This window comes from Felis catus, chromosome C2, assembly GCF_018350175.1.
Source record: "Felis catus isolate Fca126 chromosome C2, F.catus_Fca126_mat1.0, whole genome shotgun sequence".
In the NCBI taxonomy this organism is placed as follows: Eukaryota; Metazoa; Chordata; class Mammalia; order Carnivora; family Felidae; genus Felis; species Felis catus.
This window is the reverse complement of record NC_058376.1, coordinates 66,233,363-66,258,380: the sequence shown is the minus strand read 5'-3', so window position 1 is coordinate 66,258,380 and position 25,018 is coordinate 66,233,363. Positions and strand designations below refer to the sequence as shown.

The following is a 25,018-nucleotide window of genomic DNA, read 5'->3' as shown; positions in this document are numbered from 1 at the left end:
ATCATGGTTTTGTGAATAAAATATGAAATTTTATAGCATCAATTATGGAGTTTTCAGAAATTAACTTGAAGGAGATTGTGCAGATCTAGCACCTGTAGACAGGGTGGAATAGACACACATTTGAATTACTCGTTGCTCTGTATATGTCAATAAACACATAAATATTTAATGAATACTTTATTTCCCTAAGTTGCCGATAAAAGCATCTTGTCACAGTTGTTCTCAATAAGTAAACAAAATGTCACAGTGAATTTGATTAGTGTCACAATGAATGTGACTAAAAATAATAAATATTGGACTCAATTCTAGAATTGTTCTTTTGGCCTAAGTGTGAGATTTGGTTTTCTGTAGCAATGGTATGCAAATTTATGGTCATATAACTCCACAATAACAAAAAACATACACAAAATATAAAATAACAAAATGAGTTCAAGATAAAATAATCAACATTGAAAGAACAGTTCATTTTGCTTATTAATGTTCAAAAACCCTTTTGCTCTCACTGGAAAAAATATTTAGTGAGACTGATGTTTTCATTTCATTTAGAAATATTTGCTTAACATTAAGCAAATTAGAGACAGATCTAATTGAAGGTCTAAGTCAAGTTTATTTTGGTATTTGATTGTATGTCTGTCAGAGGTGGGGCACCTGTGTGGCTCAGTTGGTTGAGCATCTGACTCTTGATTTCAGCTCAGGTCATGATTTCAGGGTCGTGAGATCAAGCCCCACATTGGGCTCTGCTTGGAGCCTGCTTAAGATTCTCTCCACCTCTCTCTGCCCCTCCCCCATGAAATAAATAAATACATAAATAAATAAATAAACAAATAACTGTCAGAGGTGACAAAGTTAACACTCTCTAATAGATTGAATTGTGTTTCCTCAAAAGTTGTATGTTGAAGCCCTAACCCCAATATGGCTGTATTTGGAAATAGGGCCTTTAAGGAAGTAATTAAGGCTAAATGAGGTCAGACGTTAGTCCTAATCCCATAGGACTGGTGTCCCTATGAGAAGAGGAAGAGGTACCAGAGATGGATGCACACAGAGAAAAGGCCATGTGACGACACCGTGAGGAAGTAGTCATCTGCAAGCCAAGGAGAGGGATTTCTCTAGAAGCCAACCTTGCCAGCACCTTGATCTTGGACTTCCAGCCTCCAGAGCTGCCTGAAAATAAATTGCTGTTGGTACCCAAGCAGTCTGTGGTATTTGGTTGTAGCAGTCCTAGCTCACCAATACACTCCAAATATACATAGAAATGTTGTCAAAATTTAATATTAAATGTGTAAGACTTTCTTGTAAGTTTCTGACTTAATGGCAAAAGACATGCCTTTAGGGGAAACAATTATCTTCTCGTTCTCATCAGGAATAGTAGAAATGGTACATGGAGGGGCACTCGGGTGGCTCCGTCCATTGAGCATCTGACTATTGATTTCGGCTCAGGTCATGATCCCAAGGTTGTGGGATCAAGCCCCATTTCAGGCTCCATGATCAGTATGTGGAGTCTGCTTAGGATTCTCTCTCCTTCTCTGCCCCTCTCCCCCACTCATGATCTCTCTCTCTCAAGTTAAAAAAAAAAAAAAATAGTCCATAGAAAACAGTATGAGACAAATGCGCTCTTTGGTCAGTGTACACCATTGGAATTAGCAAAAAATCCAATAAATAAATCCATATATATGTACAGATCAACAGGAAAAACAAGTATTCCAGCAAATTACTTCATGCAGATTTGCCAAAGAGAGAATGAAAATACAGATGTTTCAAATGTTTCTCATCATCTTATACTGGCTACATTCTGCTTCAATAATGAAAGAAACCAAGAACTGATTTGTTGTGAGCAACTAAAGAAAGCGCTACTAGAAAAGATACATTCTAAATAATAAATGTCTTCTTGAGTGAAAGTATTTTCTGCAAGAACTGTGTGAGTGAAGGTGCAGAGGAATGGCTTCTTTGAATGCACAGAAGCATTCAGGTAAAGTTTCACTGCTATGCTCACACATGAAATCCTTTGCTGCACCATTCACAACTGAGCTACTGCAACACAGCCCTGGACCAGAGCTGTAAAGCATGCTACAGGAAGATCCTGATGTGGTTAATTTTATAAATTATATTTATATGTTATATGTTTATAACATATAGCAGATTATATGTAATACTTAGAAATGATATGGGAAGTGAAATGATATGGGATATGAAAAAAATATTTTAGACCACACTGAGGCTCACAGACTATCTTGGAACAGACACAGTAAATGTTGAACTTGAAAACAAATCTTTGACATAAAACAGCACTTCCAAATTTGTTGTCTTTTTGTGTGATAAGCAGAATGCTAGCTATTCGATTTTTTTTAATCCATACACAATCTACCACTTCAAGGAAAATTTGTGATGCTAATAATGAGTGAGAATGTAATTGCTTTTGTTTTAAGTGTCTATTTATTTATTTTGAGAGAAAGAGAGAGACAGAGAGAGAACAAGCAGGGAAGGGACAGAGAGAAGGAGAAAGAGAATCCCAAGCAGGCTCTGCACTGTCAGCACAGAGCCCCACATGGGTCTCAATCTCATGAACCATGAGATCATGACCTGACCTGAAATCAAGAGTCTGATGCTGAACTGACGGAGCCACCCAGGACCCCAGTAATTGTTTTTAAAAATAAACTTGTGCTATGGAGAAAATATTCTGAAATTGGATATTCAGAAATGTTTTATCATTAGGTGAATTTGTTGTCTAAAACAGTAAAGATGCGCATCCATAAAAACTCTCATATATGCACAGTTTAACAACTTCAACAGGGGTGCCTGGGTAGCTCAGTCTGTGAAGTGTCCAACTCAGTTTTCGTTCAGGTCGTGATCTCATGGTTAGTGGGATGAAGATCCGCATCCGGCTCCACCTCTCTCAGGAGCCTCCTTGGAATCCTTTCTCTCCCTCTCTCTGCCCTCCCACCATGCTCATGAGTGCCCACGTTCTCTCTCTCTCAAAATAAATAAATATACATTAAAAAAAGAAATACATAAATTAAAATTTTCAACCAAGATTTCCAGTCTGTTCAAAAATCTTCCCACAAAGAGTTCCAGTGGCTTATTTACTTATTTGTGAAAAAGAGAGGGAAATTTTCTAAAGGACTGAATTGAGTATTGCATATCTTCAGATATCACCAGAAACAAAAAGGTACATATTTGTCTTTATATTCTGGATAGTTTCTGAAGTTCTTGTCAATCTTAAGTTTTTAAAAAAAATTTTTTTAATATTTATTTAGTTTTGAGAGAAAGAGAGAGACAGAGTGTGAACGGGGGAGGGGCAGAGAGAGAGGGAGACACAGAATCCAAAGCAGGCTCCAGGCTGTCAGCACAGAGCCTGACATGGGGCTCGAACTCATGAACCATGAGACCATGATCTGAGCTGAAGTCAGATGCTTAACTGACTGAGCCACCAGGCATCTCCTAAGTATTTTTAACAGATATCTCAAAGCATACTTAGTATGAAGTTATTACCAGTAATAATGAATGTGAATCCATATTTCAAATAGCCTTATTTTTACTTCTGAGTTTGTTGACTGACTGTCAGATTTGATCAGGTTATTGTTTTTACCTTGTTTATGTGGAAGACAGCTCTTCTCATACGTAGCAAACATGTCAGCTCTGCCCTTTTCTTATTAATAGGAAAAAGCTTTATCTTCAATCTATGGTTGCAAAGCCAAAATGTTTTTAATCTAGTTTAATTAAAACTGAATAGTATAATATGTGAATCCATTTAAGTGGGCACACTGCAGTGTATTACAATGCGTTAGAAGGAACTAGCTGCTGTCAGTCCCTTTGTGTAGGAGAACGCCCACTCTCCTCATGGCACTTGGCAGTGGAGTATAACTCATGACTGTCTAACATATGGATTAAATATGGGTGCCAGAGTCTATCTATTTGTTTGCAAAGTCAATTTCTATTTTTGGATTAGAAATAAGTAAAAATAGAAGTTCTAGTATTCTTTTCTCATGCCCTCTGGGGACCCTACACCCCAGTTAGGAGAGTACTGGTTTCATAATGTGGGTTGGTGATTTGTTGCTGCGGTGGACATTATTTGGCTAGTTCCAGCATTCAATTCCTTCTTTTCCTGACATTAGCCTGATTTTCTTTTGGGTCAGTCCTCGTTGGCTTAAGCCTACCAGCCCAGCCCAGCCTCCCAGTCATAGTGATCAGCATGAGGATATCAAGAAACTGAACTACACTTTAAAAAGCATGGATTCTAGGACTTTTGTAGCAGCTCCCAAAAGAGGCTTTCTCCTTCATCCAGATGGTGAGATCCAAGGGTATGACGAGGCCAGCTCTATAGCCAGTTTACCACCCTCAGAGCATAGACAGGAACTCCAAGGAACCACTCTGTGAAACCCAGGGATGGAATAAGATTGTTTTAAGGTAAAAGAGAGAAATGGCAAGATATTGGATCCTTAATGACCTTATTTGAGCTCCTGGATGAAATCCTTCCTGAAGCTTAACCTACCCCCTGGATCTCTCAGCTATATGGCCAATAAATTCCATGTAGTTGCATAAGTCTTTTATTTAAGTTAGCTTCTCTATTACCGGCAACCAAAAAAATTCCTCACTGATATAATTGTCAACTTCTTCATACAGTTTGTTTTGTTGTTACTATTTTGGTTTTTGTTTGTTTGTTTATTGTAGAGAGTTACATTAACCATGTATTGTAGCACAGAATTATCATCAGTACCTGCAAGGACCTTCTATTGAATTACTCCCTTAGTAGCACACAATACTTATATGCTTAGGTATGAGGCACAATTATAAGTAATTCACACATATTAACACATTTAATCTGTACAGTCACCCTATGGAATCAGTACCATTATTATCCCCATTTTACAAATGGGGAAACTGAGATGCAGAGAGAGTACATAACTTGCCCGGGGTTACACAGTAAGTAGTAAAGCCAAGATTTACTACCAATGTACATTTGAACCAAGACAATGTGGCTTCGAAACCCATGCTCTTAATCACAACAATACACCAGAAAGACTGCACTACCCACATGCTAACATTTAGCATTGTTCAACTTTCTAATTTTTGCCTCTGTGATGATTGTAAAGTAACATCTATCACTTAATGTATAACTTAGACGAATTACTTAAGCCGTTTTTGTCTCAATTTCCTTAACTGTGAAATGAGGTAATAAAATAATATTGATTTCATAGGATTGTTGTGCAGTTTAAATAATACCAGTGATTTTGAGCATCTTTTTTCTACTTGTTGGCTATTTGAGATTCCTGGTTTGGGAACTGCCTGTTCATAACCTCTGCCCATTTCAAACTGAGTTTCCAATCTTTTCCTTACTGATTTGCACGAGTGTGTATGTATGTGAATGTATATGTATATGTATATGTATTTGTATATGTATTTGTGTATGTATATGAATATGTAATGTATATGTACATTTCAGTTATGAGTTCCATGTCAGTTTTAGATATTGAATATCTCTTTCTAATCTTTCATTTTTTCTATAGTGCTGTTGATTGAACAGGAATTTGTAATTTTGATACAATCAAATCCATCGATTGTGCCCCAAACATGGAGAGGTTAAAGATATGAAAAAAAAAAAAAAACCTGTTTATGCCCTAAGTATCTTACAATCTAGCTGGAGAATCAAGAACAATAACCACATGAACAAGTGTTAAACATCGTATAACAGTATGCAATAAAATGCCAAGTTGTAAGGCTATATAACCAACTTTTAACCTTGGAAAAATAAACAAATGTTCCTGTGCTTCAGTTTCCTTATTTGGAAAATGGAAGCAATAAAAAATACCTTTCAGTTTGTTGTGATAATTAAATGAGACATGTTGAATGGCTCAGTAGTACCTAATATACAGCACCAACCGCAGCTCAGATACAAAGCAGATCAATGAAATAATAATGGCTACCATCTGTAGAGGTCTACTACCTGCCAGGCACTTTCTATAACACACCGCATTTGCGTTGCTATCTGTCAGAGAAGGAAACCTCGATTCCTAGATTCCGAGAGCTTAAGTAATTTGAGGTCACACAGCTAGTAAGTGTTAGTCACCGCATAGAAAGCCAGGTTTGTTAGACCTCAAACCTCATATGCTCTCCCCTATGCCAAATTATTGTACGAAATGGTGCTAAAGAAACAAAGAAACTTCACTTGGGTCCTGGGGAGAGAGAGACAGACTTTGACTTTGAAAAGACACAAGGAGAAGGAGAGGAAAGGAGATCATGCCAGATTCTGAGGGGATGCAGTGCCTGTGCAAGGATAAAAAGTATTGTGAGTTATTAGAGGGCCAAAACCTTCTATGCTGCAGTTCCCTTCAATCCTAGCACAGAGACCGGGACAGAGGGTGGGGAGACATCTATTCCCTACATCTCCTATTTCCATACCAAGGAAGCAGGAATGAGTTATCTGACTGGTGAGCTTCAAAGAGGAATGATATATGTGTCGCCGTGACCCCTCAAGTTGGGGGAGCTGGCCTGTCCTAGAAATCATGTGTTTTCTGCTTTTCCAGAAACTGTAAAACTGCAGTCAATTTTACAAAAGCAGTTTTTCACAAGAGGGGACTCTCTGCATGTCTGGCCCTCTATCAATCATTGAGGGGGTGTGGGGCACAGGTCTGGCTTCCCAAGGTTACACAAGCAAATTGTCCACTTCTGCTTATGACTGCCAGGTACTAAGAGAGCCATTTAACATATTTTATTTAATTCTGGGGTGAAGTACATGCAGGTCCATTGTCCTGGCAGATCTAAAGGCATGGCCACCATTCTAGTGCCTGCCCGGGACAAAGTTGATATTTTCCTCCCTTCAGTCTGACTCCAGTGGCTACCTCAATGGATTGTGAACCTGTATGGGGAATATGGGTGTTATCTGAAACCTCCTAAAACCACAACAGTAGGCTCTCAACAAGCCATGGTAGAAGAAAGAATATGAACAGTTCAGAGGACAATGAGAATACTGGCCTGATTCCAGCAAAGGGAGTGTAAGAAGTAGTTGAAGTAAGGTTACATAAATAGGTTGGTCCCACTAATGGAAGACCTATATGGAAGGGAGAGAGCTTGGATGCGATGTGGGTGAAGAGCGCTGAGAGTTTCTGAGGAGGGGAAGAGCCTAAGGAGGACAGAGTTTAAATCAGGTAGTGAAAATATGGCAATGCATTGCAGTGGAGACTAGGGGAGGAGAGCCTGGAGCTGGAAAGCAACCAGAGGTGGTTTCCAGATTTCCCCAGAGAGGGAAGAGGAGGCCTGGCCTAGGGAAGTGGCAATGTGAGTGGCAGTAAAGAGATGCACGTGAGATCTCAAAGGGAAAACTGCCAGATCTGGGGGAAACCGGGGTCTGGGAAGAGGGGAAACGTTTGGATGGCGCTGCTCTGAAACAGATAGATGAGCAGGCCTGGGAGCTGATAGGAAGTGGGGCTCAGCCTTGGGCACGTTAAAGCTGAGGCGTCGAGTGGATTTGCTTCTCAGCACCAGGGACACCAGACACAAGGTAGGAAAGGGGCCGCAGCTAGGAGTTTGGGGAGTCAACACCTTCAAGGAGGCAGTGTACATTTGAAGGGCCTTCGGAAGAAGTTGGTGGAGATGGGAAGTATGAACAGGGAGGGGACTTGGGATGACAGGGCTGGGAACAAGGGCACAGGTGTGGGAGCAAGGGGAGGGGGGCGGAAAAGAGGAGGGGGACACCACTCCTGGACCAGAGGGGAGGACGGGATGAGGCTGCTGGCAAACGCTGGATTAAGAATCTTTTTAGCAGAGCAGGGCGGCTGCTACCTCTCCCCCAGGAAATCCACAGCTGAACCCAAAGCAGCCTTCCCCAGGATGACCGTGTTCTGGGCCCTGCGCCCACTTCCTCGCACTCTCTCTGCCTGCCGCGAGTCCCTGGACCCCGGGCCCGTAAGGGTCCCTCCGCACCTCTGGCTCTCTCTCCATCAGTCGTGGGGCGGAGGGAGGGGGGCGGCTCCGGCTCCCCAGGCCGCAGGGCGCCTTTTCCTCCAGGTTCCCGCCCTGGAACCGGCCGTGAGCCTTCCGCAGCACCGCCCACCTGGCCACCGCCGCAGCCCGCGCCCACGGCCCGCCAGAGCTGCCGCAAGCCTACAGCCCCTCCCGGGGGTGGGGTTTCGGCCCCCCACCCCTCTCCGCCTTTGTTTCAGCTTCCCCCCGGACGCCCCCTCTCTGCCTCTGCCCCCACGTCCTGGAGGCCAGAGGGAGAGGGGTTCGGGTGGCGCCGGGACGCACGCGGGCTCCCCAGAGCGAGGGGCGGGGAGGACTGAGCGGAGCCGGGAGCCGCGAGCCGCGGGGGCAGCTGCTGCAGAAGGGGAGGAGAATGGGGAGGAGCTGGGGGGCAGGCAGTCGGGGAAGGAGGGGTCTTAAGGGGCGGCGAGCGCAGGTCGGATTTCCTCCGAGGCTGCCGATCGGCGGAGCTCCCACCTTCCCTTAGAGCTCGCCGCAGCCGCCCTGCCCCGCGCCCTCCGGAGACCGGGACCAGACCATGGTGAGAGCTGGGCGCGCGGCGCGGCGCGGGGCGCGGTGGCCCGACCCCTCCGGGCGCCCGAGGGTGGACGGGCGGAGGGGACGAGTCTGCGGGACCCGGAGAAGTTTCCGGGGTGGGCGCGGGGCCCGGCGCCTTCAGCCTCGCTCTTCTCTCTTCCGCAGATGTGGACACGCTGGCTCGCGCTCGCGCTGGTGGCGGTCGCCTGGGTCCACGCCGAGGTAGGTGAGCGGCCGAGGAGGTCCGAACTCGGGATCCAGGGCCACTTGGGTGTGCGCGCCTGGCGGGCGGGGAGTGCGTCCTGGGGATGTTCTCCCGGGGTGGGACTGGGAGTTTCCATGCGTGGGGTGAGGGGGGCGCTCCGAGCAGAAATGCTACTTAACGAAACTTAAACCTCCAAATCAGGAAAAGTAGTTTGGGCCGTAAGCGGGAGCCCCACCGCGGCTAATATGGAGGGAGAGTGGGGAGGGGGGAGAGAGGACGAGCTGGGTGGATTGGGACGGAGGCGGCGACAAGAGCAGCAGCCGAGTTCAAAAAGGCGCCTTTGAGTTCTTTCCTTCACTTAAAAGGAAATTGAGAATAGTTGGGGGCTTTTTGCTTCCAAGGCTGACTCCTTGGGGAAAGGGGCGGGGGGAATCTCCAGAGATTTTTCTTTTAGGGCGGAGAGCCCCCCCCCCTTTTTTTTTTTAAATCTTTTTTATAAAGTAAGTTCATGGTTACCAGCATTTTTTTTTCTTTCTTTGTAAAGTCCTCTCGGATTTTGTGTTCATATCAGGGCTATATAACGGCCTTTAAAAGTCTCAATTTTCCCTTAATCCAGCGTTGCGCAAGTGTGAGAGATCCATTGCTCTGCTCTTTGGGGGCTCCGCGTTTCCAGTCAAAGTATTTCAGCACTTTTTTGGTAATGTTTTCCTTTCAACTCCAGTGACCTTCCTGAGACACTACAAACAAACCAACAAACCCTTCACTCACAAACCCCTCCATTAACTCAAAGGTTTATGGACAGAAAATAAACAATTCCAAATTCCCTGGGCTCTAGTCTCTCAAACAGTGAGGTCAGAAACCAAACATTTGATAATTATGGCAGGAAATGTGGAAGGAATTAAAAAGCATGAGGGAGAAGAAATGGAATGTACATTACAAAAGAAATAGCTCCCTGGTGGGTGGTTATTCTCCCTCTTTGAATTTTTTTCTTCATATTACAGTTTAGCCCCACCCTTAGCATCATAACTTGAGTCTGCCCAGAAAAAAAATCATAAAAGTATGCAAGGTCTTCATGATTAAAAAAAAAAAATACACATACATTAAACTCTCACTTAATTCACTATAGGTTGCACTGGAAACCCAAGCTGTTTTTACTCACAATGAAATAACAACAACAACAAAATAATAACTCCTGTTTACTGGATATCTACTTTGTGTTATAATAAAACCCCATTTTAATGATGGGAAAACTGAGTCAGAGGTTACATAATTTATCCAGTGCCCTAAGTTGTTAGATGGTAGGGATAGGGATTTGAACCCGGATAGTCTGGCATCATACCCCAGGTTCTTAACCTCTGTCCCACAAAAGGAGTTCACGTTTGGTGTGCCTCTTACACAGCACACATTGGGCTACATGCATCATTTCTTTTAAATCTTCCCCAACCTTAATAAGGTCAGCGTTGTTAACCCTATTTGATAGAGGAGGAAGCAGGTTTAGGAGATTAGGTAACCTACTCAAGGTCACATGGCTAGTTATTTCTGAAGAAGGATCTAAATCCAGTTCCCTCAATATTTGGGGGCCCATCTTGAACACCAGATCTGCTTCTCCTGCATTTTGTCTTCCAGGGTTTGAATTTGAGGGAGGATCTGTCTTCACTGGCTGATTTAACCCTAGTTAAGGAACACCCTTCCATCCCTGCTGTGGCCCTCAAAAGGCAGCTGCAGCCCAATGATGGATGAAGTGAATCCCTGGTTGGTTTTATGGCCAGGCTTAGAATTGCCAGTTAGTGTGTGAAATCATTCAGTGAACTGGAATGCAGATGTGAGGTATGATGAGTCTGTTGGTTCCCAGACCACAAGACTGAAGGCTGTGTGGCCCAAGGTCCAGGATCTATTCTAGGCAGCCTGTGCTACACCCCTCCCCCTCAGGAGCATTGCAAGGCAAAGCTTTGCTCTCATAGGAAGCTCCCCCAGCAGCAATTTCCTGCTTGAGGTGGAAGAGCAAAGAGTACTCCCACCAAATTCCCAGCTAAAATCAAGAAGTGCTGAGGCATGAAAACTGAGAGTTGGTGCAGAAAGCAGGCTGTGAACTCAGGGTACCTGAGCAGTGAGGAGTAAGTATGATCCAGTTTGCATTTCTTGGCTCCAGACTCTTAAGGATTATTTTTTAATCAATCCAATCTCTTGATGTCTGGCCTGAGTAACACATGGCAAGTTTTTAACCTGTGTTTAATAATAATATACCTTTAATTATTAATAAAAAGGTAAAATAACCCCAGCAATTTATTTATTATTTTAAGCATTTTACTGTGTAATTCTGCTTGCAATAGAATTTTTTTCCTTGCTAGCTATAACAACATATAGCAAACATATAGCAAATTAATGATATTTACAGCCTTTGTTGACATGAATCCACTTTAGTAGACTTTAGGGCTAACATTGTACAAATATTGTTGAATTTTTAAAAAATGACATTTAGAAAATAAACTTAGTTTCTTGGTGCTTTTTGGTGTAATACAAGTATAATTATTCAACTCAACATATATTTTTTTTAAATGTGATTACCTGACAAATCATGTTGATATTACAAAAAGCCAAGCCTTTGCAGTAGTAGACCTCCAGAACTAGAGGTGTCCCAGATTTGGGAAAAGGTGGTTGTCATCATTATTAATGCCAGTCTATAAATCCTGTTTGGCTAGATTCAAGAAACTATTAACAAATCTCATTAAGGAAAGTGTTATATTTTGAATGTCTTCCATGGTTTCTTACTTGGCACCACTTTTTTTTTTTTATTGCTTCCTCTCATTCTTACTTTCTTCTTGTCTTAATACCCTTATTCCTTTTAGCAGCCTCCCACAAAATTCTGCCCCATCCACATGAGCTCACTTCTGTGCTCCTTTATATTTCTGTTTGAGGGGATGGTGGGGAGTGTGGCACAAGTCTGTTGAAGACTATACGTTAACATCTGTATGAATGAGGAATGGGGGGAATGGGTCGAAGCAGCTTGAGGGAGTGCTTCAACTGACAATTACACAGCTACCCCTTTTTTAGATTCTGTTGAGAGGGGGCTTTGTGGGCTCATTCATTCTTCCTCACCCATCCCCCTCCCACTGAGAATTCTAGCAGTTCAGAGAGGTGTTGATGGAGAGTGGGAAAGTTTGACAATCCAGGCATTAGGGCATGTGCCCTTGACTCTGAATAGGTGGATCTGAGTCTAACATGGCAGGCTGGAGGGAGTCCTGTGGCCCAACTGTCTGCTCCTGAAAGACAGCCTTGGTGAGCACCTAAGCACACTTCCACTCTCCCTTGGTGGTTGTCTCTGCTTGCACTCTGATTGCCAGCATTCCAGGTCTATAAATTCATCATAAGTCACATGTACGGGGGACTGATTCACAGATCAGAATGCTCATTTCAGTAAGGAAAAACTTGACCCATGAACTGCGAGTATATCACTTAAGATAATAGTAAAAATAATAACAATTACACAGATGGATGAGAAGATTATTAGGTCATTGTCCCTCTGATGCCAGATTTCTCATTTACACCCTATTATCAAAATGCAAGTTAATCAACCACCAGGGGTTTTATTGGCTGATGTGGGATCTCCTCTGTATCCTTCAGAATTATCCTAATGGTGGATTTAGGGAGGCCTACAGTCTGGCCCACATCCTCTGACTGCTTCTTGGAGCTGCAGCAGAACTACGATTTTAATATCCATCTTGCACATTAAGCACTAAAATAATATCTTGTTTCCTTATTCATTGACAAATAAACTACTTGTTGTGATTCTAAAGACCACTATTGGAAATTAGACTGTTAAAACATAGCAGGGACTCTGCTTGAATAGTCAAAACAGATGGGCAAGCACCCTGCAAACTGAGGCCCTGGCCACCGAAAATGTCTTTAGAAGGAGGACATATTCATTTCCCATAGAGGTCCCTGGATTGGGTGATGGAAAGCGCGAGTCCCTTCCCAGGCTCAGAGGAGCTAACTGGGGAGGAACTGTGAGGTAGAGATCAGGGGGCATGGGCTGCAGTGGATGTAATGTCCCAGAGAAGAAAATAAAGTCTTCAAAGTCAGTGAGTTAGAATGATGTGTTTCTAGGAGAATAGAGAAAGTAAAGGATGAACTGTAAATACCAGTGGTCACATATCATGAATTGAAAATGTCAGTATTCGTTTTCCTACTCTTCAAATAACCGGATATCGAGACAGCATTTCTAGCAGCCACAAATAGAATTAACATAATGACACCAGATATTGTAGGGTTGAAAAATACCTTACACTTAGATGGATTCATTTTGTAAAGCCAGGTTTTTAATGTCCTATGGGTCAAATGCATAATTTTCTGTAAGGTGCCATCTTCTGGTGCCTGTAACTTTGGCGTGGGGGGGGGGGGCGGTTCTCTAGGGTTGAGTCATTGACAGCATGGGTCTTCTCTTCACAGGGCCCATCAGGCAGTATCCCCACAGGCTGAGCATGCCCTACACACAGGGCCGAGTCATGCATAAAGTGCAAGACATGGTCTCTGCCCTCATTACAGTCTAATGATGGGCCAGATGCCTTAAACTGTGGCAGTTGTAATATTATTATAACTATATGATGAACAAGTATCTGTGCAATGATAATTATTGCTTTTTTATAGTAACATAGGGCTTCCCTTGATTTTTAAAGTATTTTTACATTAGCACAATGCACAAATCTTTAACATAGAGTTTGATGAACTCTTACATCTGGATATGCCCATATAGCCAGGACCCAATCAAGGCTGAGGAAGTTGGTGCAGAGAGGAGGCTGTGAACTCCTGGTGTGTGGAAGCAGTTACAATGAAAAAAGTGAGGAGTAGATACGATCAGAGTTACATTTTATCACTCAGGGATCATCATTTAATTAGTGCATCTTCTTCATGTCTGGCCCAGTAACATTTGGCAAGCTTTTAATTTATGTTTCAACAATAAACCTTTAATAAGTAATGAAAAAGTAAATTAACCGTCTCCATATGATGGTTACAATTTGGATATTATTTTAAGCATTTTAGCTTATAGTTAGCAGTGTTTATAGCAGAAAATTGATTTTCTTGTTAACTATAAGGACGTATAGCAAACACAGTTAAATACAGTCTTTTTTGACATTAATCCATTTTAGCAGACTTTGGATCAGCTTTAGGGGAGCTGACTTGACTATTTTGCAGATGGATATTCCAGGGCTCAATATAATCTACACTGAGAAACTAAATCAAGGAAAGAAACTCAAATAGTTCTTTTTGATCACTTTGCCCTGGCCATTATTACTTTCAAAGGGACTACATAAGATGTCTATTACATTATTTATGATGGCTAATACTTAAAATTTACTACATATCCAACAGTAGGGGAAGAGTTAAGAGTTAACAACAATATGTGCCACTAAAAGTTATGTTTACAAAAATTTTTAAAGCTCTGGCAAATGATTGTGATTTAATTTAAAAAGCAGAACACCCTCCACTCTGTGCCTTATTCTCACAACTGTACAGATTTGTATAGAAGTGTAACAAAATCTTAAAATCCATCTGAGGATTCTTGTGATCCCTTTCCTTTTTTCAGGAGGAATTTACCGTCCTAGTATATGCTCTTTTATTTAAATAAAAATGTTGAGCTATTTTCTGATAAAATATGAAAAGATAATATGCTCATAAAAAGCTTAGAGAATATGGAAAAGATGAGAGCAAACAATAAAATCAACCATAATTCCACCACCTAAAGATAAATCAGCCCTGCATCCCTTCTTTCAGAGAAACTATCAAAATCAATCAACAAATGTATGTGGTGAGCCTACTAAACACTGTAGGCAATAAAAATAAGTATGAGGTAACACTACGAGATAAACGGCATGCAGTAATGGGACAAGCATGGCAAACACATCACCACTACCCCCTCCTTTCCCCATGACAGACATTGCTAATCAATCATAGGATTCTGTCCTTCTGAGTCTGGAGGAGGTTTGAAAATCCTCAGCAATGTTCTGGGTAGCCACTAGCAATTAGTCTGCATGTGAGATAAAAGATATTTGCCACTATTTCTGGAAAAGTCTATACAATCTGACAAACACTGGTATATCTTTAAACAAAATTAAGGTGATTAAAAGGCAGAGTTCAGGACTATGTGAAACAAAGACAACATGGGGTAATGGGTGGTATGACTAGGGTAGCGAATAGATGAAATCACACACACACACACACACACACACACACACACACACACACACACACAGCACTTTATTCCTGGCCCAAGCTTTTAACTTCTTTAGACAAATTCCAACACCTTAAAGTGAGCCAAACCCTCTAATGTTGGCCATCAACAAGAATATGATAATGAGAATTTTCTTGGCTGTTCTGATGGAGTAAACAGTTGTTCTTGCTAAGGCTCTCTAAGAGCTGCTGCTGTCATAGATAACAGTTCCTGCATTAGCAGCCATCTGGCAGTAACTTGCTAATAGAAAGCTCTTTGGGTAGTTGGAGTACAAAATATATCCTATAAATCTGCATTTTCTGCTGTGGTTGGAGGATTTCAATGAAATCTTTCACAGACTTTTTATGTGCTCATTTGGAAGCCATCACCAATAAGCTATTCCCAGGATTAAGTCTGAAATTTATGACCCTTCAAATGTTCCCTGAATAATCCTGGACACTATTTTTGACCAGCTAAACTGTTGCCAAAACAAGTCGTGTGACACATGGCAAAAACCATGACATGTTGCAGGCTCAGATATATACATATGTGTGTCATGGGATATTGGCTTGAATTGATAGAAGGAAAGTGGTTCTTTGTCTGTACTTTTTATGTCATTCAAGACTTAAAATTTTTGTGTCTGAGGCAAAATTTGTCTTTTCCGCACAGTCTTTCATTCTGCCCTTCGGTGATAGTCAATGAGTATAAATTATTGATCTACTGAAGTTCCAGACATTATCCCAATCCCTTTGCACGTATGCTGCTATTGAGAATAGTGTGGAACTAAAAGGCAATACCATGGAGATCCCTGTTCTGAAGGAGTCACTACCACCATAGCTCCTGTGCAGCTCAAAAGGACCTGGCCAACTTTAGGGCCCAGATTTATGGCTTTCACAGAAATTTTCACTCCCTTCCTCACCTCTTGCTGCTGGTTCAGAAAACCCTGAAATGCAGCATAGGGATGGATGCCTTCTCAGAACTTGAGAGGCTCCACTTGAGTCGCTGGTGCCGTTTTCAGCCTGCCTACCTTGACCACTCAACCAACCTATCCAGAAGGTGGCAGCTTTTTGTGTGGAAATTGTGTCTGTTCACAGAGTGCTGATGCTTTTCTCTTGTTTCCCATATTCCGGTCACTCAAACCTTCCACTGAGTTCCTTCATTCTCTTCTCTTGTTTGCCATATCTGGGTGTTTCCAAGTTTTATCTTTTACACAGACCCTGTTACAAGCACCTTCTCATTATTAAGAAAGATGTTATAAAATAATGAGAGTCCTTGACTTCAAAGTCTTGCTCCACCCCTTTCTTGATGATGTTACCTTTTTTAAGCCACCTACTGTCTCTGACTTGCAGCTTCAGTTAAGAGCAAGGGCTTTGGGTAATGGGCTGGGTTTGAATTCTGCCCTTGTCTAGCTTTGAGGCTTTGTGCAAGTAACTTAACCTCCCTGAGCTTATTTTCCTCATCTGTAAAATGGGAATAATGGCCATCTCTCTGTCTATCTAACCAATGGAAACTGGAAAAGGTTTCCTCTACTCATGAAACATAGTCAACATGAAACACAATCAAGTGCCTCTTAGCAGCCCCTAGTAGGCACTGAGAAAGAATGTTTTTGACTCTGTAATGACTTCAACAAGAGAATTCTCAGCTTACATACTAACATCTACTAGGCATTGTGTATATTTGTACAACCTGTGTGCTGGCTCAGGATGTTACTCTGTTTATCCTTGAGAGGAGGTGTAGCATAATGGTTAAGTGCTAAAACCTTGGAGCTAGATTACCCAAATTTAAATCCTAGCACTACCATTACTAGCCCTGTGATCTTGAGAAACTTACTTAACCTCTCTGGGCCTGTATCCTTATCTATAAAATGGGCATACTACAGGGTATTTACTCCATAGGTTACTTGTGAGAATTGAATGACTTATTACATGTAAAGCAGTTAGAAGAGTGGCCCAGCACATAAGAGTACAGTGTTAGCTATTATTATCATCCTAGTGGCATCTATTTATTGGGAGAACTCCAAAACCCATGGGGTGTGGGTGTAGGTGTGCACATGCACATCCGTGGCTTACAGAACTCTCCTTGCCTCTTTTACTCTCCAGAGATTAAGGATCACCTTTTTAAATGACACCTGGATGGCTCAGTCAGTTGAGTGTCTGACTCTTGATTTCAGCTCAGGTCATGATCTCATTTTCTTGAGATCAAGCCTCATGTAGGATTCCACGCTGAATGTCCAGACTGCTTGGGATTCTTTTTCTCTCTTCCTCTCTGCTCTCTCTCTTTCTCAAAAAAAAAAAAAAAAAAAAAAAAAAAAAAAGACAACTAGGCTATGGATATTTATTTCAGTGGAGGCTTTGACGCCGAGAATTCATATCAGAACTCTTGCTTCTAGTGAGCCAATCTTGCTTTCAAACTTCCAGATACTGTCAGTTCTGTGAAGTCAGAACCCTATCATTCCTGCAGAAAGAGAATTAGGTCCTCGTTGAGCCCCTCCTGTTGCACAGGCAGTGGGCTGTGCAAACTAGCATAAGTTCTCCCTAAAGACAGTAAATGAGGGAGAGAACCAAAAAGGGGAAAAGAGGGAGAAAAAGCAAAGAAAAGAGGGTATAAAGTTCTTGGAGGAACGCCTGAGTGGTTCAGTTGGTTAAGCCTCTGACCAGCTCAGGTCATGATCTCACAGTTCATGGGGTTGAGCCCTGCATTGGGCTCTGTGCTGACAGCTCAGAGCCTGGAGCCTGCTTCAGATTCTGTGTCTCCCTCTCTGCCCCTCCTCTGCTCTCTCTCTCTCAAAAATAAATAAACATTTAAATAAATAGCTAGCTAGCTAGCTTTTGGAATTTTTCCACGTTCAGTTTTTCTCTCCCCTCTGTCTCTCCTTCTTAGATACGGAGGTGGCCACCGGATATCTTGGGTTTTTTGGGGGGATGGTCATTTTTGTCTATTCTTGCTGTCGTCCCCATAGCATGCCTGTTACTGGGCCATAAATTCTAAATTTGGGGTTTGGAACATATGATCACGCAAAGGAATAGAACCCTTTGCTTTCACTGTTTGAAAAATAAATACCTACTCTCAAAGACAGGGTAGGGAAGTATTCCTGGAGCAGGCTGGGATTTGTCCCTCTGGGAACCAAGGCAACGCTCTGGGTGTTTGGCACACAAACCTTGAGTCCTCTGCTGGGCACTGCTGTGTCTGGTGGTCAGCCCTGACTGCACCCTCACATGGCCACTGATCCCAGGCCCCAGAGCCAGGTCTTTGTTGCTCCCCGGGCTGCTCCTTGCTCTCCTCTGTGTCTTTCCCTTCTCCCTTCTTGTCTCTCTCAGCTTTCTCCTCCACCATTGAAGCGAGGTCATCCTGGAGTGTTGGCGCCACATTAGGAGCTGCCAACCCCCCCCCCCCCCCCACCTACCACCAGGTTCACATTCTATGCGGAGAAAAAGCTCCCCAAAGTTTTCACACAGTATTTTGCTTCACCCATCTAGGATCAAGTAAAATTTCACAAAGTTAACTCAAGGAATGAAAGAACTATCACAAACCTGTTCTCTGTCAGGCACTAAGTTAGTGCTGGTGACTAAGACATAGACCCTGTTCCTCAGGGGCCTGCAGTCCAGTGAGGGAGGGAGACAGGAGCAGAGGCTCAGAGTGATCCAGTGTGGTAAGTGCCAGGACGGGCCTGAGAACCCACGCCAGCCCCGGGGGGTCTGGGAAGGCCTCCAAGAGGCCTCCACAATCTGCGCCCTGAAAAATGAGTAGTAGCCAGACAACAGCAGGAGGAGAAGACAAGAGCCTTCTCGTATTTAACTCTCACAACCTGAGAAGTTATTACAATCTTCATTTTAGCAATGAAGAAACCCAAGCTGAGAGGATACAGTTAGTTACTCAAAATCAGCCACCTAGTAAAGAGTAAAGCCAGGATACAAACCCAGACTTCAGCTCTCAAAGCAAAGGCTGTGTGTTCCAGGCCCACTGTGTCTTATTTCTGAAAGTGACTTTGAAAACAACCCCCCCAAAAAATGACCAGGCCTAGTCATTTTGGCCACATAGAGAGGCATCTGATCTCAACTTGGTTCAGGTTCAGCTGCTCCTCTGACATTACAGCACTTGCAGCTTTGTGTTCAGTGACTCGGGGGATGTTTTAAGGCAGTTTTTTTGTCCTTCGGATGCATTCAGATGTTCCACATTGAGTAAGACCAGATTGAAAGGCAGCTCTAAAAAAACTCCAGCTGAGTTGCTGTGTATGGTTGTTCAGACTGTCTACTGTACCAGTGCAGCTGGCCAAGGGGACCACTGGGGCTGACTGCATCCTGCAGGCATGGAGCTTGTCTGTCCACCCAGACAACGGGCGCCTTCTTTCCAACTGAGACACAGAGTTCCCCAAACCCAACAGTTTCTCTCAGATATGTGATGCTTATTAGACCACGGTGGCCATTTCTCCGTCTGTACTTTTATACATTGATATCATTCAGAGTCTTCTAAAATTTTCATAATAGGCCTCCATCAAAAGCCAGTTCTGTATTTTTGTGGGTTTTCCTCATGGATTTAGCTAATACAAATAGAAATGTAAAAAACCTGTTCTTTTGCACCCACAAATGTGCTACGTTGGGCTGTTGCCCAACTCCATCTAGTTTGGGAACTGTGATTCCCCAGGAATTAGGAAAAGCATTCCTAGCTTCTCCCTGATTGCTGGATTAGCACAGCCTCCCTCAGCCCACAGCTGAATTCCAGCCCTGAGGAAGAAATGTCTTATTAGACTGAGTGAACTCCCAGCCTGGAGCCTGTCAGAGGCGGTGTCATGTGTTTGCATTAGCTGAACAAAAAGCAAGCAGGCTTTCTGGCCTCACTCCCCCTCCTCCCGCACCCCCCTCTGGAGGGGCCAGTTAAAGTCTAGACAGTGTCTGCTTGGCACTATGCCTTTTTAGCACAATCTGCACGGTTCTGCAGCTCTCGCTTGGGTTGCCTTTCCTCACTCACTTCCCCAGTTTTCTTGGTCGGCCTCAAACTGTCTCAGGGAGACTGGCATGAGCCGCACACATAAGAAGCAAGTGAGTGAATTTATGAGACCATCAGGTTTCAGCTGTCTGGAGAGGTTCGCAGTTGAGGAAATACCAGCAGTGCTGGCTGAAGCTGTGTCTGAGCTTACAGAGATCCCTGATGTGAGCTGGCTTCAAACAAGCCTCCGCTTCTTGGCCAGACATGGGCTGGAGTGAACAACCCACGACAGACAGTGGCACCCAGGTCTTGAGCCTCCGTTGGTAGTATGAACTTGGGCAAGTCACCGGCTGCCTCATCTTGAAAATATGGGGGTTAGAGCAGGTGAGCTCTGGAACCCAGCCCAGAAATCCTATCCATAGGAAAGGAGGCAGACATGTTAGGTTCGATTGTCAAAATACTCTTAATGGAGTTAGGATATTTGATTAACTCTTGTCTTAATTGATGGTCCCGAGGAGGAGCGGTTTGAAAAGAGAAGCTGGCCCAGGAGTGGGAAAAGAGTGACTAAAAGCAGTTGGCATTTCGTGTGTCTTACTGTCTCCTGCGTATATGGAGTGCAATATAAATAGTACAGCATGTGGCACCCAAGCAGTCTGCATGCCCAGGAATCCCAAATGCTGTTTACTCTATAGAAAGGAACCACTTGATTTTCCACTTCAGAAACCAGCTGCTCAACAACACTGGGCAAGAAATGAAGGATGCTGGGTCTCTTTGGGGTTGAGCAAAGAATTTTTTAAAAAAGGAAGACAACTTGGGGCGCCTGGGTGGCACAGTCGGTTGAGTGTCCGACTTCAGCCAGGTCACGATCTCGCGGTCCGTGAGTTCGAGCCCCGCATCAGGCTCTGGGCTGATGGCTCAGAGCCTGGAGCCTGTTTCCGATTCTGTGTCTCCCTCTCTCTCTGCCCCTCCCCTGTTCATGCTCTGTCTCTCTCTGTCCCCAAAATAAATAAACGTTGAAAAAAAAATTAAAAAAAAAAAAAAAAAAAAAGGAAGACAACCCAGAATTCTAAAGTGTGCAACTTGAGCTTTTATTGAACTGATTAAAAAAACAAAGACAAAACTTTCTTCTGGCCTTTGTAAATATAAGTTAAAATAGAAATTAAATATAAATTAAAAATAATGACGCAGGGGTGCCTGGGTGGCCCAGTTGGTTTAGGCATCTGACTCTTGATTTCTGTTCAGGTCAGGATCTCAAAACCATGGGATCGAGCCCCACGTCAGGCTCTGCCACAGTGAGTGTGGAGCCTGCTTAAGATTCTCTCTCTCTCTCCCTCTGCCCCTCTCCCACTTGTATGTATTCTCTGCCTCTAAAATTGAAACAATGATGATGTTGATGATGTTGATGATGATGATGATGTAGTATTGAAATGGCTTATAAAAATAACTGTCTGAAAATGCTGTGTGGACCCTAATATTGCCTTCTGGGTCACCAGTGCTACCTGGCCCATGACCAGGATCCTGGGTTTCCTGAACAGGTATTGATGAAGTTGCTGCCCTGGCCCCCATGCCTTTCTCCAAATCAGTTCAGGGCTGTTATAGCTGAGGGCACTGCTCTTTGGCCTTGACCTCAGCAGTTAAATCAAGTGACTTGCAAGGGTGAACTCAGTAAGGAAACAGGCCAACACAGATGTTTTAGTTCCACTTAAATGCTTAGTATCTTAACTGCACTCCAATTCCTAAATACCAGTAGTGAAGCCCAGTATGCTACATTGTACCCACTGTCAGTCCTGCATGGGGCCGCCCAATGTTGCCTGTGGTTTTCCGCATAAATCTACTTGTACACAAGTGTCAGAATTGAATTAAAATTGTCTGTGCCCCAGAATAGCCTGTATACACAGACACACACATACATTTTGCTACTTAATTGACACTACTTGAGTTAGATTTCACTACTTGGAGAGTATGACTGTCTACCTTTAGCTCAAATACACTTCCCTCACAAAAAACCCCAAATTTCTATTGAAACTAATGAAGAGAAGCATGTATGTTATTAAATTTCCCCTAATGTGACTGTTTCGTTTAATTTAGTTCAGTATTTGATCTGTGTTATACTGTCTTGATTCCTTTCTGAGCCAAGGCATATAGAAAATAGTGATAAGGAGGGCTTATTTTTGTGGTTGTGAAGCTTCTTAATGAGCGTTAACTTTATCAGTGCATGGTATTCATTTATTCATTTGTTCATTCATTCATTTCCTACCTCATTCCAAAACTAAGAGGTATGTTTCTCCTTTCAAATCCCATAGCTAGCATGTCCTGCTGTCTTCTGTTAGTGCTAGGCTAACTATTTTCAGTGCTGGGGAAGGACCCAAGTTTGTGGCATATTTGCAACAGAGAAAAATAAAATAGATAAAGAACGCAAAGACAGAAAAATTTCTGGTGATTCTCACTAGGATACTTGGCTCATCTAAACTTCAGTAAGAAATTGATGATGTGTAGAGTTTCTGTTAGAGCAGCTAAAAGCTATTAAACTGGGCACAGACTCAGACATACTTGAGTTCCCTTTATGGACAAGGTCCCTATAAGGAGGACCCAGGTGGGGTTTCTGGGGTAGCCCGCCTCAGCTCACAAAAACCTGCTTTGGGATGCAGGCAGGTGTCACAAATGCTCGGTATTCTTAGTCTCACTCCTCCAGGGACATCCTTATCCTTGGGTCTTCTCTGTATGCCAAAATTATGATGCTACAATTAATTGGGGTCAGGCTGAGGTCTATGTCAGAAGCAGGAGAATTCAGCTGACTTCTTTTCCCTTAGACTCTTAAGAATCTTTCAGGAGTGAGTCCATTTGTGCTTTGTCCCCCATCCCTCCTCTAGTCTTCTATCCTTGGCATTTTCTATTTTCTTTCCTTTCTTATCCTGTGTGGCCTTGGCCTTGCCAACAGCCACTTGCAGAGAAGCAGACTTCCTGGTTTAGCTATTTATTTTTAGGGTAAAGCTTTCCACTCCATGCATTAATTGGCATCTGCATCATGTTCAACAGAAGAGTAATTTTCTGCATGGCACTAAGGGCTGGCTAATGATGAAAGAAAACTCCAGGACAAGGACACCTGCTTCAGGTGTGAGTTCATTAGAGGTTTCTCAATTTCCTTTCTTGGGGGGATGGGACTAGAAGGGAGAATGGGGTTGGGAAGTATTTTGAGTAAAGAGGCCAGACATTGAAGTCTTCTTTGCTGAACATTGGGTATATTTAGTATTCAGTATTCACTGAAGTATTTCTTCCTTCCTTCTTTCCTTTCTTTCTTTCTTTCTTTCTTTCTTTCTTTCTTTCTTTCTTTCAAGAATGAACAGCAATCCTTCTTTTTTTTTAAATGTTTATATCTTTTGAGAGAGAAAGAGAGAGCATGAGCAGGGGTGGGGGGCAGAGAGGAGAGAGAACCTAAGCAGGTTCCACCCCGTCAGCACAGAGCCCCATGTGCGGGGCTGCATTTCACAAACCATGAGATCATGACCTGAGCTGAAATCAAGAGTCATATGCTTAACTGAGCCACCCAGGCGCCCCTAGATTTATTTCTTAATAAATTTCCTAAACTACTTGGGGGCCATATTGTTTAAAGGACAATTACTAAGTTAATAGCTTTATCTCTGAGAGATACAACTGGACAACAGTCTGTGTTTTTCTTTGTTTTCTGCAAAAGAACATGTATAGGTAACTAGACTTATTATGGGGATTATTTTGTAATATATAAAAAATATCAAATCACTATGATGTACACCTAAAACTACTAGTATGTAAATTATACTTCAGTAAAAAAAAATCAAAGAAAAAAAAACCATGTGCAACACAACCTGGAGGATAATAAGAAACTATAAAAGTTGTTTTTTTGTGTTTGTCACTTGCCCTATTTAGGCTCTCTGTTTGCTTAGACAAAACTAAGAAAACTATGAAGATAATAAATCCTCTAAGAACAACCAATGCTTGAAGATTGTTAAGCCCACTGTGTTGGTCATTTTACAGCTTAGGTCATTTCTCTCTAATTTTCTTTACACATTTGATCAAATAGAAGGCTCTTCATTTCTTAAGTTGCAACATTGAATTGCTGGTGGGTTAGAGAGCAAGCTGCAATCCTCCACAGTGGCTGTATTTCATTTGGTGATTGGGTTATTTTTCTACGTAATGCTACGATTATTTTGCCCAGTGTAAAATAAATCACATTGTCATTTAAGAGCCGTAATGACTCATGTTCCAGTAGCCTGGAATGTAAAGACCTCCTCATTCCCAGTGATCTATTGTTTCTCCAGGAGAAAATCTTCTCTCTGTTGAGGTTGGTGAAATGAGCCTGTGTGTGTGTGTGTGTGTGTGTGTGTGTGTGTGTGTGTGTCTCCAGACAGCTGAGAATAACGAGCTCTAGATTACCAATCCCTAGGTTTAGATGTGACAATAGCCATATTCTGAATATCATGATATTTTCTTTGAAAGGGAGACAGAAAGTAGGGAATTCTAAGCCCAAGAGTGTTCAAAGCATGTGAACTGCCCCCAAATAATTCTTGTTTTAGAAATAAGTGGAATAAATAGGAAGAAGGAAACTAGTAATGAGGAAGCCTGAAGGAAGAGGAGAGAGGCAGTGATGAGGGTAAGAAATTCTCACTGTTACTTGTAGTGGGGTAAGTAAATGAATATGAGGCGATAAAGTGGAGAATTTCTGGTTTTATCTTATGTGCTGCATGAGGAGATACTATGAATGAACACTGCTGATCTATACAATCAGACAAGATATGTCTGCTTTTGTGAAGTGAACATATGGTCTGTAGGCAAAACTCACAAGAACAAATGAGAATGTAAAAGCTATAAATTAAAACGGCACCTGTATATAGAGTATATAGCAAGAGTGATAATGATATAAAGTACCTTACACAAGGTAAGTCCTCAGTAAATAGTAGCTGTTATTCTTGATGTTTTTGCTTGAATTCTAAGGCACAGGAAAACTGCAGGGAGAGACATACAGATTCTAGACCCATGTTTCTCAAACTGTATTGAGTGATGCTAATATATGTGCTAGGTTAAGTGGTTCTTTAGTTGCAGGATTTTTTTGAACCTTACAATGTTCATGTGCATTATTTATTTTCTTTTCTAGGAGGAAAGTATCATAAGCAGTGTTTCCCAGGCATTTTGCCATTGAACACCATTTCCAATATCCCATT

General features: G+C 42.6%; 1 protein-coding gene across 1 annotated transcript in view; it reads left to right on the top strand.

Moving 5' to 3' along the window:
- Positions 1-8,341: 8,341 nt before the first annotated feature.
- FSTL1 (follistatin like 1) overlaps positions 8,342-25,018 on the top strand; it is a 54,296-nt gene continuing 37,619 nt past the window's right edge. The window contains exons 1-2 of the mRNA XM_003991677.4: positions 8,342-8,494; positions 8,656-8,712. Coding sequence (XP_003991726.1) covers positions 8,492-8,494; positions 8,656-8,712 — 60 coding nt within the window. The 5' untranslated portion in view covers positions 8,342-8,491. The remainder of the gene's footprint in view (positions 8,495-8,655; positions 8,713-25,018) is intronic.